This window comes from Ailuropoda melanoleuca, chromosome 13 (assembly GCF_002007445.2).
Source record: "Ailuropoda melanoleuca isolate Jingjing chromosome 13, ASM200744v2, whole genome shotgun sequence".
NCBI classification, from domain to species: Eukaryota; Metazoa; Chordata; class Mammalia; order Carnivora; family Ursidae; genus Ailuropoda; species Ailuropoda melanoleuca.
In genome coordinates, this window is record NC_048230.1 from 59,330,253 (window position 1) to 59,343,973 (window position 13,721).

The 13,721-nt window shown below is 58.4% G+C and overlaps 1 protein-coding gene across 1 annotated transcript; it reads left to right on the plus strand.

The window, feature by feature from the left end:
* Nucleotides 1–4,945: 4,945 nt before the first annotated feature.
* SLC35C2 (solute carrier family 35 member C2) lies at nt 4,946–13,254 on the plus strand. The gene is made up of 8 exons (XM_034641743.1): nt 4,946–5,095; nt 5,938–6,088; nt 7,550–7,665; nt 8,215–8,383; nt 8,477–8,560; nt 10,887–11,062; nt 12,183–12,312; nt 12,673–13,254. Exons 1-8 carry the CDS (start codon nt 4,976–4,978, stop codon nt 12,804–12,806), a joined length of 1,080 nt encoding a protein of 359 aa, XP_034497634.1. The 5' UTR covers nt 4,946–4,975; the 3' UTR covers nt 12,807–13,254.
* The last annotated feature ends 467 nt before the right edge of the window (nt 13,255–13,721 follow it).

The window sequence follows — 13,721 nt, forward strand, 5'->3', positions numbered from 1 at the left end:
GGGCCGGGGCCTCCACTCGCCCTCCCCGACCGCCTGCCGGGCGCGCTTCCCCAGCGCTTCGTGCGCGTGCGGCGACGGGCAGGGTCCCGACCCAGGCGGAACTTCGCGGACGCGACCCAGCCCGCCCAGAGGCGGCATCCCGCGGTGGGGTGGGAGTGTGGGGCGCGCAGTAAACACGTGCGCAAACAAGGCAACGTCAGGTGGTGGGAGGTGCCAAGAGGATGAGGATCGGGTCCTCGAGCAGGGTTCAGCCGAGCAAAGGTCCGCGGAAGAGGGGACGTCCAGTGCAAAGAAGGACGCAGGCTCGATGGGCCTGGCAAGCGGCCAGGGGCCAGCGTGGCGGGCTCCGGGGCAGTGGCGGGAGAACGAGGTTGCAGACTCGGGCAGAGGCCAGATGATGGAAGGGCCTGCTCGGGGGTTGGGATTCGCCCTATGAGAGCGTGGTCTGCTTTCGGTGAGTAAGCCTTCACTCAGGCTGCTGTGTGGACTCCAGGCTGTCGGGGAAGGAGGAAGCAGGGACACCAGTTAGGAGACCGCTGCAGTCCCTAGGTGAGAGATCAGCATGGCTTAGACTGATGGCCGAGCGCAGGCGAAGACAGGTAGCTGGTCTACAGGGACCTGGGAGGAGGAACTGACAGGATAGGATTGGAGGAAGGAAGGACAGAGCGGTCAAGGGTGAGTTCATGATTCATTTGGGGGCTTAGGCTTTAAACCTGGTATATTGTGCTGGCATTTACTAATGACTTGGGAATAGGTTGGGGACACTTTCAGTTTGAGGTATCTTGGGTGCAGCTACGAAGTAGACTGTTTGATGTACCAGCCTGGAGCTGCCAGAGAAGGGTAGGGCTAATGGAAAGAATGTAGAAATCACTGGAATGTCTGTCAGATGGGATGAGATTACTCAAGGGAGAATGAAGAGAAGAGAAGCCAGGATCCAACCCTCAGGCAGTCAACTTTTACCAGTTGGTTGACGAGGAGGAGCCAGCGAAGAAGGCCAGGAGTCCAGAAAAGCAGAAGAAAAAGCAGGAGAGTGTGGTGTGGCATCCATTAGGCTTTACCAGGAGGAGGAAGTGGTCAGTTCTGTAAGGTGCCCATGAAGACAGAGACTTGGTCCTGAGAGGGGCAGCAAGGAGGAAGGTGTGGTGACTCAGTGGAGCAGTGGGGACAGGCTGAAGTGAGTTTGGGTGGCAGGAGAGTAGGGACAGTAGTGCAGGGGACCCTGGGGGAGTTTTGCTGTAAGGGGGCCAGGAGGGTCGTAAGCCTGTGCCACAAGTCACCATCAAGCGCTGTACCTGATGCCATCGGCTCCCCTCCCAAGAGGCAGATGATTTTATCCTCCTTTACTGGAAGCTGAGGTCCAGAGTTAGGTCATTCGGGGGTCCCGATGTTCATAGAGGAGCCAGGACTGGATCCCAGGTCTTTCTCACTCCAGGCCCCACTGGTAGCACTAAACTGCACTGCGTACGTTACAGTCACAGAGCTTGAGGGGAGCCAGGTGCTGCGGGGGGCTGTGCACCAAGTCTAGCCTGATGTGCCTACTGCTTCCTGCTAGGCTGCCCCCTGGGGAAAGTCATGCACAATCTGGAATTCCCTTCTTGGCAATGAGATGTGAAAAAGAGCATTTGCCCCTTTCAGCCTGGTTTCCCTTATCATAAAAAAGGGGTGGGGACCTTATCGTATCTCTATTTCCAATGCTAGGCATACAGTGGTGCTTAATAAATGGCCATTGAGTAAATGGCTACATGATTTCCAAGAGCTCTTCTAGCTGAGGCTGATTTTGTGTTTGGGGTTAAATGATGGAATGACAGTAAGAGAATGAGTGTTGTTAGCTTGGAGACAGTGCTCCCTGCGGGCTGGGGTAATCACAGGGACTCTCTGGAGGTGGAGGACCCGGACTGGCTGAAGGAAGGCTGGGACTTGAACAGGAGGTGAGAGGGGGTTGGCACAGCTTGCAGTGTTGGAGCAGGAACTGCACGAAAAGCAGAGGATGCGAGAAGTTGACTCACAGAAAGGTCCAGACCGCCCTGCGGTGGGCGGGAGCCACGGGGAGCCGGTACTAAAGGTAGAAGGCCCTGTGGTTGCCTGTGTGGTGTGAGCAGTCATTCTCCGCAGGGAGCACTTTTGCCCCCCTGACATTTGGCCCTGTCTGGAGACATTCTCGGTTCTCACAGCTTGGGATGAGGAGGAGGGGGCTGCTCTAGGCATCGAGTAGGTAGAGACCAGGATCGCTCCTAGACATCTCACAATGCACAAAGGATTACCTGGCCCCGAGTATCAGTAATGCCAAGATGGAGAAACCCGGGTGTAGGGAAAGAATATGGGCCTTAAGGTCTGTTAGGCATAGGTTTGGTGCCCATGTACCCCACTGTCTAGCTGTGCAAGCAGGAGCTGGCGGGCGGGAGGTGCGGGGAGAAGTGGAAGAGACTAACCTGTCATGTGTGGGGGAGAGAGGCTGGTGGCCTGGAGGGCAGTGGTGGTCGGGAGATGTGACCGTATCGGGGATCCTTTTTTAAGACTGAGATGACAATACTTGCCGTTTGAATGTGGGCTGAGGGAGCGAGGACTCAGGGTGGGAACAAAATTTCTGGCCTGAGCAACCGGGTGAGTGGAGGTGCCACCGGCTGGGGTGGGAAGAGGGGCAGGTTTGGACAGCTCCTGGGGCTCGGGAGTCCGTGCTGGGCGGACGGGGGTGAGTGCCTGGTATTAGATATCCAGCATGGACGGACGAGTAGGCCACGGAGATTCTTCGGGAGGCGCAGGGAGGTGTCAGCGTACTGATAAGAAAAGGTCATTGAGGGGGTGCCTGGGTGGCACAGCGGTTAAGCATCTGCCTTCGGCTCAGGGCGTGATCCCGGAGTTATGGGATCGAGCCCCACATCAGGCTCCTCCGCTATGAGCCTGCTTCTTCCTCTCCCACTCCCCCTGTGTGTTCCCTCTCTCGCTGGCTGTCTCTATCTCTGTCAAATAAATAAATAAAATCTTAAAAAAAAAAAAAAAGAAAAGGTCATTGAGAATTGAGTATGTTTAAGGACGTCCGTTCGGGGTACAAGGAAGCTAGAAGCCGCAGTGAGGCAGCCCGCGCTCCCACCACCCGCGGGGCCTTGGGGAGCGTGCTAGAAGCCGTGCGTGCCGCTGCTGTAGATGGTGTGCTTTCTCCAAACTCGTTATCAGAATCACGTGCGTGGCAAACGTACTCTTGGAAATTGCAGTGCATAGTAGAACCACAGAAAAGCTGCTCTTCGTCCCAGGTAAGACAGTTGGGTTCTTGGAGCGTCTGGCTGGCTCAGTCTCTAGGGCACGTGACTTGATCTCAGGGCTGTGAGTTCGAGCCCCACGCTGGGGGTAGAATTTACTTTAAAAAAAACAAAACATTTGGGTTCGAGGTTCAGGTAATTATAGGTGAGTCGTAGACCTGCATGGGTTGTCAAAGTTACAAAGGCTGCGGAGCAATTCTTAGTTATGTGGACAGTCACTCTCAGAGATCCCCCCCATCATATCCCTAAAAGCTAAGAGAGTTCCCCCAAAAGACCCCCACAGGTTTCCAAAATTCCCTCAAGAAAAGCACAGCCCTACCATATCCTTCCAGCAAAGCCTTATGCTGGCTCCCGGTTTGCCACAGGGGAGGGCAGTGATAACCCAGCTTCCAGTGTCCAGAGCTGAGTGAAATTACTCCCAGAAAGAACTGGGGGTGGGGGAAGTAGGGTATGTCTGATCAGATGGTTCTAGGAAGACTTCAAGGAGGTGGCATTTCAGCAAGTTGGGAACATCTCAGAGGTGGAGGTGGGGACTGGAGACACACACATGAAGCAGCAGGTGGGATACCTGTGGACCTGGGTCAGCCGGGTCTCCTCAGAGCCTGGGTGCTCTGGACCCTCATTAGGATTGCCTCAGTGAAAAGGCTGGGAGTGGTTTAGTTCAGCAAGACCCTAAAGCAGGCACCGCCGCTATGGGAGTGGTCCTTGGAGGCCAAGGGCAGGGTAGGTATTGGTTTCCTGGTACATTTTTAGTGCCTTAAAGATCGGATCAGCGCCCTGAAAAGCAGGTGCCCGCTCTCTTGCACTGAGTCATCAAACCATGTGGACAACTCTGTGCGCGGTGGGCCCTGATTCCTGGAGCTCACAGCCTCCCAGGGGACAGATGCCACTCAGATCGGCGTGCCCTGCACAAGTACAGCGGAAGGAGAGTAGGGGAGCCATAGGAGCAACCCCATCAAGGGGGGTAGTCCCTGAGGAGGTGACAGTTGAGCTGAAGTTGCGTAGCGTCCGCTGGGAAAGGAATGGAGGGTGGGCAGCGTGTCCGGTCCTCCAGGCAGTGGGAGAGAGCCCATGTGTTTGGGGAACTGAGGCAGCCGCTGGGATGGGGACAGAGGGCCCGGAGCTGAGGCTGGAGAGGCCAGCAGGGACAGGTCAGGACGGCTTAGCTGACAGGAACGCTTTTGGTCTTTATCATAAGAGCCTGGCAGTCACTGAAGGGCTGACATCTGATCTGACATGATCAGATTTACGTTTTTAAAAGGTCACTTCGGCGGCAATTCATGGAGAACAGCTTGAGGCGACAGAGTGGACGGGACTGGAGCTCTGTGAAGCTATGCCGGGCCTGCGCCCCTTCCTGCCCCCCGCTGGGTCCGCTGTGGTCTGCTCCCTGCCGGCAGGGGTGGGGTGGACCCATCGGGCAGCCCTTGCTCCGCCGGGCCACCCAAGCTTCTTTTCCATTCCTCCAGCCTCCGACCTGGGGACCTGCACACCCTGCATCCACTTAATCATGGAGAGGGTTGGCTCGGACCACCAGCCCCTAAGGTGAGGTCTCTGCCGGGGTCTCCGTGGATGATTCCGAATCATGGAGGCGAAGAGGACTCCTCCAGCCAGGAGACTTTGTTGAAAGTCGTGGCCCCGCTCGGCCGGCGCTTCCTGCGGCTGTCTTCGGGAGAGCTGCCCGCCCCCACTGACCCAGAGCAAGGGAGTTGCAGCTTCCCCGGATGGGGAGGTGGGCCCTCGACGTGGCCTTTGTGTGGAAGGCGGTGTTGACTCTGGGGCTGGTCCTTCTCTACTACTGCTTCTCCATCGGCATCACCTTCTACAACAAATGGCTGACGAAGGTAACGGGAGGCTTTGCAGTGTGGGGGGCTGGGTGGGAGGGGGCTGCGGCCACGGCCGCAGCGTCCCTGAATATTTAGCAATAGCATGGCACAGGCTTCAACTAATCAGACTGGAAGCCAGTCACACTAGCGATGGGACAGGGCCCTAGAGCCCTTCCGCGCCGGCGGTTCCCCTCAAATGGGTGGATCGAGGGGAAATTGGGAACCGGGGAGACACCGAGGATGAACTAGGGTAACTTGGGATTAAGGCAGCAACTGTTTACCAACCGGTAGAGAGGGACTTCAGTATTTTTTTTTTAATTTTTTTTTAAAGATTTTATTTATTTATTTGACAGAGAGACAGGCAGTGAGGGAGGGACCACAGGCAGGGGGAGTGGGAGAGGAAGAAGCAGGCTCCCAGCAGAGGAGCCTGATGTGGGACTCGATCCCAGGACCCTGGGATCACGCCCTGAGCCAAAGGCAGATGCTGAACGACTGAGCCACCCAGGCGCCCCAGGACTTCAGTATTTTAATCACTGGTCCTGCTGCAGTGGTTATGACCCGGGGCAGGCGGGCGCTGGAGCAGGAAGCTGACGGGTCGGTGGACACGGTGGAGACCGCATCACGGTCCAGTTGACCCCCAGTCTGCCACCTGCTCTCAGCATGATCTCCAGAATGGAACTACGAGTCTCTCATCCCAAATGATTGCAGTGCGGGGTGGGGGTGGGGGGCCCTGGCCACTGCAGAGCCCTGATGAACCACGCAGTTAGCGCCACTTCCCCCAGCCAGGGCGAGGAGGGAGGGGGAGCCGGACGAAGGCGGAGCTGTAGCCAGCCGGTCTGTCTGTGCTTTGGGCTCCGCAGAGCTTCCACTTCCCGCTCTTCATGACGATGCTGCACTTGGCCGTGATCTTCCTGTTCTCTGCCCTGTCCAGGGCCCTGGTTCAGTGCTCCAGCCACAGGGCCCGCGTGGTGCTGAGCTGGACGGACTACCTCAGGAGAGTAGCTCCCACAGGTACGTGGCCGTGGGGCGGTCCTGGCCCTGGGCAGGTGGGGGCGAGACGGGGGGTCGCTTGGAAAGCCGTTGGCCAAGGACAGAGGGAGCCTTGGTGGCGTGGAGTGGAGGCCCTCTCCATCCCCCCCGCCCACTTCACCCCGTCTGCCTCCCCGCAGCCCTACTTCTGCCTCTTGTGTCCTCCGCAGCCCCCCCCCCCACACACAACACGCATGCTCGCACGCACCAGGAAAAGTCTCCAGTGCAGCACCGGCCTCAACCAAGCGCACTGAGGTCACACCTGCCCTTACCTTGCTGCAGTGGGACAATGAGGGCACCTTGGAGCACGGGGTCGGAGGGGGGGTAAGCAGCCCAGGCCCAGCTGGGAGGGCTTCCCCGAGCATGGGTTGAAATGGCCGAGGGTTTAGTGTCTGTGCAGGTCTGCAAGGGAATCGAAGCGTGTCGGGACGCGGGGAGCTCTGCGCTAGTGAGAAGTGGGAGAAAAGAGAGGGTGGCAGGGACAGATCCTGGAGGAGCAGGTCCTCCACGAGGAGCATGCCTTCGATCCTCAGGGAGGAGAAGCCACTCTGAAGAGTTGCTCATAGGGGATGACGGAGAGGATTAATACTCTTCCTCGGGGGACGGATGGGGTTAATACTCTTCCTCGGTGGGGGGGACAGGCGGGATTAAATATTCTTCCCCGGGGGGACAGACAGGATTAATACTCTTCCTCCGGGGGACCACACTGCCCCAGCCCCAGCCAGTCAGAACAGCCTGCAGCCCTAATGCTGGAGGGACACCCCTCCCTTTTTTGGCCAGGACTTAACCCTTCAGTTGCTGTGAAAGGAANCCCCCCCTCCAGGCTCGGCCCCTCTGTCTGACCCCGTCCAGCCCCGGGCCTGCGGGCCGGCCGCTCTGGGAGCAGCCCCTGCTCTCAGCTCCGCCCCGACACCCAGCAGCGCTCCCGCAGTAACCCCGGGCTCAGAGGGGTGCTGCGCCTGCCTGCCCGGTGGGCCGGGGGAGCCAGGGGCTCGGAACGGTGCCAGTCAGGCCGGGCAGGAGGGGCACTGGCCGGTGGGGTGCGCGTGGCTGCACAGAGGGGCAGGTGTAACAGCTGTTTCTCAGCTCTGACCTTGTACTTCAGGGGGCATCCTCCCCGCCTTCTCTTTTCCTCCTCCCCTCCTTCCTTCCTGAACCCAGTCACAGAGGAGCAGATAAATAAGAGGACTCGGTGAGCTCGCGGTTGACCCGCAGCCTCGTCTCTCTAGCGTAGTCAGAGGTCCCTTGGTCACAGAGATTTGTTCCATTTAAAGGTCACGTATCAGCCCAGATGACTCAGGCCGCCTTCCTTTGATCTTTTGTACCCAGATTGCCCAGCTGCCCTGAGCAGAGCCAGTTGCCGTCAGGGAAGTCAGAGGTCCCCACAGCCTCCCACCTTCTCCAGCACAGTCCGTGGGCTCCTGTCCTGGTGGCGGGTCTGAGCCCTGGGCTCTGCTGGTGCATCATGGGTCATTTGTCCTTGCAGGTACACGATGACCAAGTCTTCCGCTGTCCTCTTCATCTTGATCTTCTCCCTGATCTTCAAGCTGGAGGAGCTGGTGAGGCCCCAGCTCCCCTGGTCCCTCCTACCCCCACAGATGCTCAGACTAAAAGGGGTGTCTGAGCAGTGGCCTGTCGCTATGTGACAGAGGAGACGAACCCAGCCCAGCTGGCAATAACTCCTATCGTTGAGGAAGGACCGAGGACAGGCCACTGCTGAGAATACTTAGCCACTGGCGTGGCAAGGGTAATGACCAGAAGAATGACAGAAGGAGAAAGGGTTCAAGGATAGGGGCCAGGTGCAGCAGGGTCCTGGAGGCAGTCACCCTTTATTTGCTAGGTCCAGGGTACTGGGGGACCTCCTGGGGGCCTAGAACAGCTGTAGGAAAGCTGTTTAGAAGTTTAGATCAACTAGGGATGCTGGGTACATGTCCACTGAATGTCAGCCCTGCCTACATTGATGGGAACGAGCTGGCCGGGACCCCCTAGGTCGCGGGGGAGAAGGGTTTCTTGCCCCAGGGTCAGCCAACATAGCTACTGAGCCCAAGCTCCAGGGTTGAGAAACTGGGGACCTTGCGGTCAGTGGCCACTGCTCCCCATCCTGGTAGCGTGCGGCTCTGGTCCTGGTGGTCCTCCTCATCGCCGGGGGCCTCTTCATGTTCACCTACAAGTCCACACAATTCAACGTGGAGGGCTTTGCGTTGGTGCTGGGGGCCTCGTTCATCGGCGGCATTCGCTGGACCCTCACCCAGATGCTCCTGCAGAAGGCGGAACTCGGTGAGCGCGGGCCCTGGGCCCTGGGCCGGAGGGGAGGTGGGGTGGAGGCGGGCCAAGCCAGCCTGATGGCTCACCCCTGTCCTCATTCTGCAGGGCTCCAGAACCCCATTGACACCATGTTCCACCTGCAGCCACTCATGTTTCTGGGGCTCTTCCCTCTCTTTGCCATATTTGAAGGTACGTTGGGTCGTCTGTCTTGGGGGCACCTCAGTACGACAGATGCCCCTTCCCTGCTCTGAGCCCAGCCCCATGGGTGCTGCAGAGGTTACAGAGATGGAAGGTGCGGTCCCTTCATCAGCAGTGCTTGGTCTAAGGGCTGGACAGACATTAAAGCAGAGGGCTGGAATCCAGCACGAGAAATGGTACACAGAATGTGTAGATAAAAGACAACAGACGATAATGACAGTGGATGTGTACAGCCCGACAGGTATGCCAGGGCTGTTCTGATGTGGGTTGTTTTTTTTTTTAAGATTTATTTATTTATGTATCTGAGAGAGAGAGCATGAGCAGGGGGGAAGAGCAGAGGGAGAGAGCGAGACACAGACTCCCTGCTGAGCAGGAAGCCGGGTGCAGGGCTCGAACCCAGGTCTCCGAGACCATGACCTGAGCTGAAGGCAGATGCTTAGCTGACTGAGCCACCCAGGCTCCCCTGTTCTGATCGTTGTAAACATACTAACTCTTACACTCCCCCAAACCCCTGTGACAGCACTAGCATTATGGCCGTCACGCAGGTCAAAGAAGCAGGTGCAGAGAAGTAAAGATAACCTTGCCCCACAAGCCAGAATTGGGTTCCAGCAGGTGGTTCCCGAGTCCTTCCTCTTAACTGTGATGTGTTCTGTCTCTTCGAAGGAGCAGAGGACCAGGATTCTTTCAGGGTGCTAGGGTGGAAAGCCAAGTCAAAAAGACTTGCCAGGCCACGGATTTTGGAGGCTGGAAGAGCCTTTGCCAGGCGGACGGGAGCAGGGCGTTGCAGGAAGTGGGATCCGTCAGTTCAGAGGGTGGAAGTGTGCAGGATGGTGTGTGTAGCCTTGGCCACGGCGCAGGAGGCTGGCTAGGGGGCCCCCCGCCCACCGTCACCTCCCAGAGAAGAGGAGAGGCGGGGAGAATCATGTAGGCTGTGAGTACACACCTCCATACTTCCTCCCGGGTTTCGAGATGAGTCTTTGTCCCTCTTTATCCTTCTTCCCCGAGTCCCTCCCTTCTGTCCTCAGGGTCATTACAGAGAATGCTGTCCCACATCCATTTAAGTTTCAAGCGGTGAAGCGTCTCGAACCTCTCTGAGATGATTCTGTAGCCCCGTTGTCCGGGAAGCTTCTTCTCTGTAGCCTCCTTTTCCTCCCAGTTAACATCTCCCCCACCCTCACCTTCTGCCCCCTGTACCACCCAGCACGCTCCCTCCCGTCCTGGCCGCGGACACCCTTCCCCATCCCTGCACACCCGAAGCCCCTGCAGTCGTCACTTAGCAAAGCTGCATGGATTTAGCTCCTTTAATCTTTTCTGGTAAATTAATCCCCCAAGCGCCTTCATTACTTATGTTGCTCTTTCCCGAATTCCCTTCAATTTGCCGACGCCTTTGCAGTACTGCTGAGCCCTGCACCAGACAAGATGTCCTACATCGAGAGGCTGTTTGCCTGGGAGGGACTGTCACTCTGCATTTCTTCGGTGCTTCCCTCCTAAAATCTCAAAGTGCTCGGCCAGCCTCTAGCCCCCACAGGTGTCTCCGCTGTGCCTAGCCCGGGGCCTTTCCTGCACAGACCCACGGAGTCACTCTAAGGGATGGTGTCGGAGGGCCAGGAATCCTCTAGAAGTCGAGCCAGACTTGGTGTGTGGGTGCCTGCGTGGGTGTCTCTGGAACAAGGCTTTGTCCTATATTTGTGTGCATTTACTTTTTGAGAACCGTTCCCCACGTTATACTTTATATTGTCTGTCTGAGAAATGCTGGTCTGGTCGAAATGCTCTCATTTTATCACTGGGGGACAGGCCCCAAGAGGGGGTACGTCTCAGCTTCGTCCCACAGCTGTGTGATGGCAAGACCCGGATTAAAATGGAGAAGGTTTGGGAGGATAAAATGAGGCCCTGTTCATGGTGTCCCACCTGACATCGAGAGCAAGGGCTCGCCCCGGGGCCCAGGGCTCTGACAGTAGTCACTCATCACTCACTCGATGGGCCACCCCACCTCTCTTTGGCCCACTACCTACCACAGCTAAAGAGGCCACGCAAAGTCACGCTCCTTCCGAAAGATGAGTAGGTCAGCACCTTGGCAGGGGAAGCCCGCGGAGCACCAGGCCCTCCGCCCTAGCCCAGAGGCTCTCGGGGGGCCATCACTGCTTCCCCGGGTCCCCGGGTGTCAGGCTGTCTGCACAGCATTTTCTGCCACCTCCCATCCCACTCCTCAGGGCCGCAGTGAGTGCACAGGTGCGCGGGGATGTGACTGCCCCATGCGGGGTCTCCCACCCCTGAGGACACCAGCACATGGCCTCCCACTCTCTCCCTTCGCTTTCAGGTCTCCATTTGTCCACGTCTGAGAAGATCTTCCGTTTCCAGGACACCGGGCTGCTCCTGCGGGTTCTAGGGAGCCTCTTCCTTGGAGGGATCCTCGCCTTTGGTCTGGGCTTCTCTGAGTTCCTCCTGGTCTCCAGAACCTCCAGCCTCACTCTCTCCATTGCGGGCATTTTTAAGGTGCAGCCTTGGGGGTGGCCCCAGTCCTGTCTTACAGCACGGCCCCGAGCTCAGCAGCAGCTTCCGTCCCAGCTCCCATGCCCCAGACCCCAGCACAGAAGAGACGGGAGTGCCTAGCTAGTGTGCTGTGTGCCAAGCTCTTGTCTGAGACCCCTCCCTTCGTGGCCACAGCCCTGGGGGTGGGGCTGGGCCTCCTGGGTTCGCAGATGGGCGGCTCCTACACCAGGACACACAGCCAGAAGGTGGCCGAGCTGGGATTCTGACTCCACTGGGCCTGGGATGCATTCTCATGTTACCATGAATGCCCACTCCGGTTGTTTGGCAGTGGCCTGGCGCCATGGGTTGAGAAAGCCCATCCAGACTCCTTGGGCAAGAGTTTCGTGATTGATTGGTGATGTCTGCCATGGTCACAGCGAGGAACAGTGCTAGCGCGGGTGCCCTGTGTTTGCCTGTTTTGCCTTTACTGCTGCCTGGCAGCACACATGCCTCTGCTCTCAGGCTTCCCCCTCCCCTGTCACCCCTCACCCCACCCTGCTCGGGCCCGTGGGGCGGGGTGCGGTTTCTCCTTGACGAGACAGACACCGACGCTGGAGCAGAACCATAAGTCTCCCCAAAGGGCTTATGAAGAGGCGTGAGCTGTGGTTCTCAGAACGAAGCATCCCACTAGTCCCGTTGGCAGCCACCGTGTATGCAGAAGCCCGTGGCCAGGGTGTGCCCTCTGGAGCCTGGGGTGATGCTGCATTCTCCTCTGGCTGTGTCGGGCTCTCCGTATGTGGGTGCCTTCTGGAAGCACAGCTGTCCTTTACTCCTGCGGACATGGCTGTGGGCTGGACACTCTCTGCTCCCAGCCCTGGGTCTAGTCTGCCTCTTTGAACACTGCGCAGCACCTCCCGTGTCACATCTAGTAGCACAAAGGGAGGAAAGCATTGCAGGCATGCCTGGTCCTCTGAGCTCAGGGAAGCCCCCTTTCTGCCCCGCTGGCCAGCCCGCCCAGGCCCCAGGAGTTCCGGCAGGTCAGGCCCTCCCCTGTGGTTGTGCCCGGTGCCCCTGCCGTCCACCCTCCTTGCACAGGAGCCAGTTCCTCCTCCTGATCGCTTCCCCTTCCTGCCTCTGCCCGCAGGAAGTCTGCACTCTGCTGTTGGCCGCTCACCTGCTGGGGGATCAGATCAGCCTCCTGAACTGGCTGGGCTTTGCCCTCTGCCTCTCCGGCATCTCCCTGCACGTTGCTCTCAAAGCCCTGCGTTCCAGAGGTAACCGGAGCCCCTCTCAGAGGCCTCTTTTCGGATGACGCTCCCCGGGTGACTCAGCCCCTCCGACCTCTCCTTGACCCAGCCCTGGGTCCCCAGCCACCAGCCAAGAAAGGCAGGTGGCTCTCGACCTGCCCAGAGCAGTTCCAGCAGGGTGGCTGTCTACGCAGGTCAGCCGCCTCCGGGGAGGCCGCCCCACTGCCAGGAAGTCAGCCTGGGGGTTCTGCCACCGCCACTCAGAAGAGGGGTCCTCTCCAGGGAGTGGGGGGGTGAATAGGTGGGACGTGGGTGACTCAACACCCGCATCGGGGGGCACCGAGAAAACCATGATTGGGTCTACAGCTGGTTTCTCTCTGTCCCCAGGTGATGGTGGCCCTAAACCCTTGAAGGGGCCGGGCTCCCACCCAGACCTAGAGCTGCTGCTCCGGGGCAGCCGGCCAGAGGAGGACGACAATGACGAGGAGGAGGAGTACTTTGTGGCCCAGGGGCAGCAGTGATAGGCCAGGACACCAGCTGGGAAGCAGGCTGCTCCCAAGCCTCACACCTCACAGCAGCCTGGGGACCCGGGGGGCCCTTCACAACAGCCGGGGAGCGGTGGGCCAGGACTCTCCCAGGCCGGGCCTCGGTGGGGGGCGCGTGACCACGTGGTGGGGCTCGCTCAGGGAGCCGATGGAACAGAGAGGGGTGCGTCGGACCAGAGCAGGGCCCACACCGCACTGGAGTCACAGCGGGACGGGAGCGGGCCGGGCTCAGCTGCTGGCCAGACTCTGCCAGCCCCGGTGGTGGTTTCCAGGAGCAGAGCAGGTTTCTGAGGGGACCGGGCTTACACTGCGGGGCAGTTGGGAAGGGGCGATGCAGAGGCTGGAGCCTCATCACCTCGAGTGCGTCTCTTCTCAGTACAGGTCTATTTATAGTTTGGAAATAAAGGATTTACGGTCCACTGGCCACTTTGTGTTGCCTGGAGGGGTGGGGCGGGAGGGGGTGGTGTGGGCCTTGTTCTCCCTTTCTTTCCCTGCCTGGGGCCTTCTTCACATGACTGGTCAGACTCCAGGCTTCTTGCATCTCTCCTGCTCCTCTTGGAGCCCCAGTGCCCTCTTTCGGGTCCCCAGCACACCCGTAGGCAGGGGAAAAAAAATGTGCAGAGCACTGTTCTGGGGCGGTTAGTGCTTTCACAGCCTGCTTTTGAATCCTGACCATCACTTTCAGCTGTGTGACCTTAAGCAAATTACTTAACCTCTCTGTACCACAGTGTTTTTCTCTGTGAAATGGGAACGATTGTCTCAGTTATTCAGATTGAGTCAATATTGATAACAGATTAAATGTTATATATGTGTTTATTTTGCAAATTCTTTCCACAACCATGGAATCAAGACCCTAAATGAGTGACGGAATGAGGGTTCACAGCCAGGCAC

Excerpts from the sequence above, each read along its gene's own strand:
- SLC35C2 (XM_034641743.1), top strand. The coding sequence starts at position 4,976 with ATGGGGAGGTGGGCCCTCGACGTGGCCTTTGTGTGGAAGGCGGTGTTG. Across the intron at positions 11,063-12,182 it reads CCATTGCGGGCATTTTTAAG|GAAGTCTGCACTCTGCTGTT; the intron begins GTGCAGCCTTGG and ends CTCTGCCCGCAG. Across the intron at positions 12,313-12,672 it reads CAAAGCCCTGCGTTCCAGAG|GTGATGGTGGCCCTAAACCC; the intron begins GTAACCGGAGCC and ends CTCTGTCCCCAG.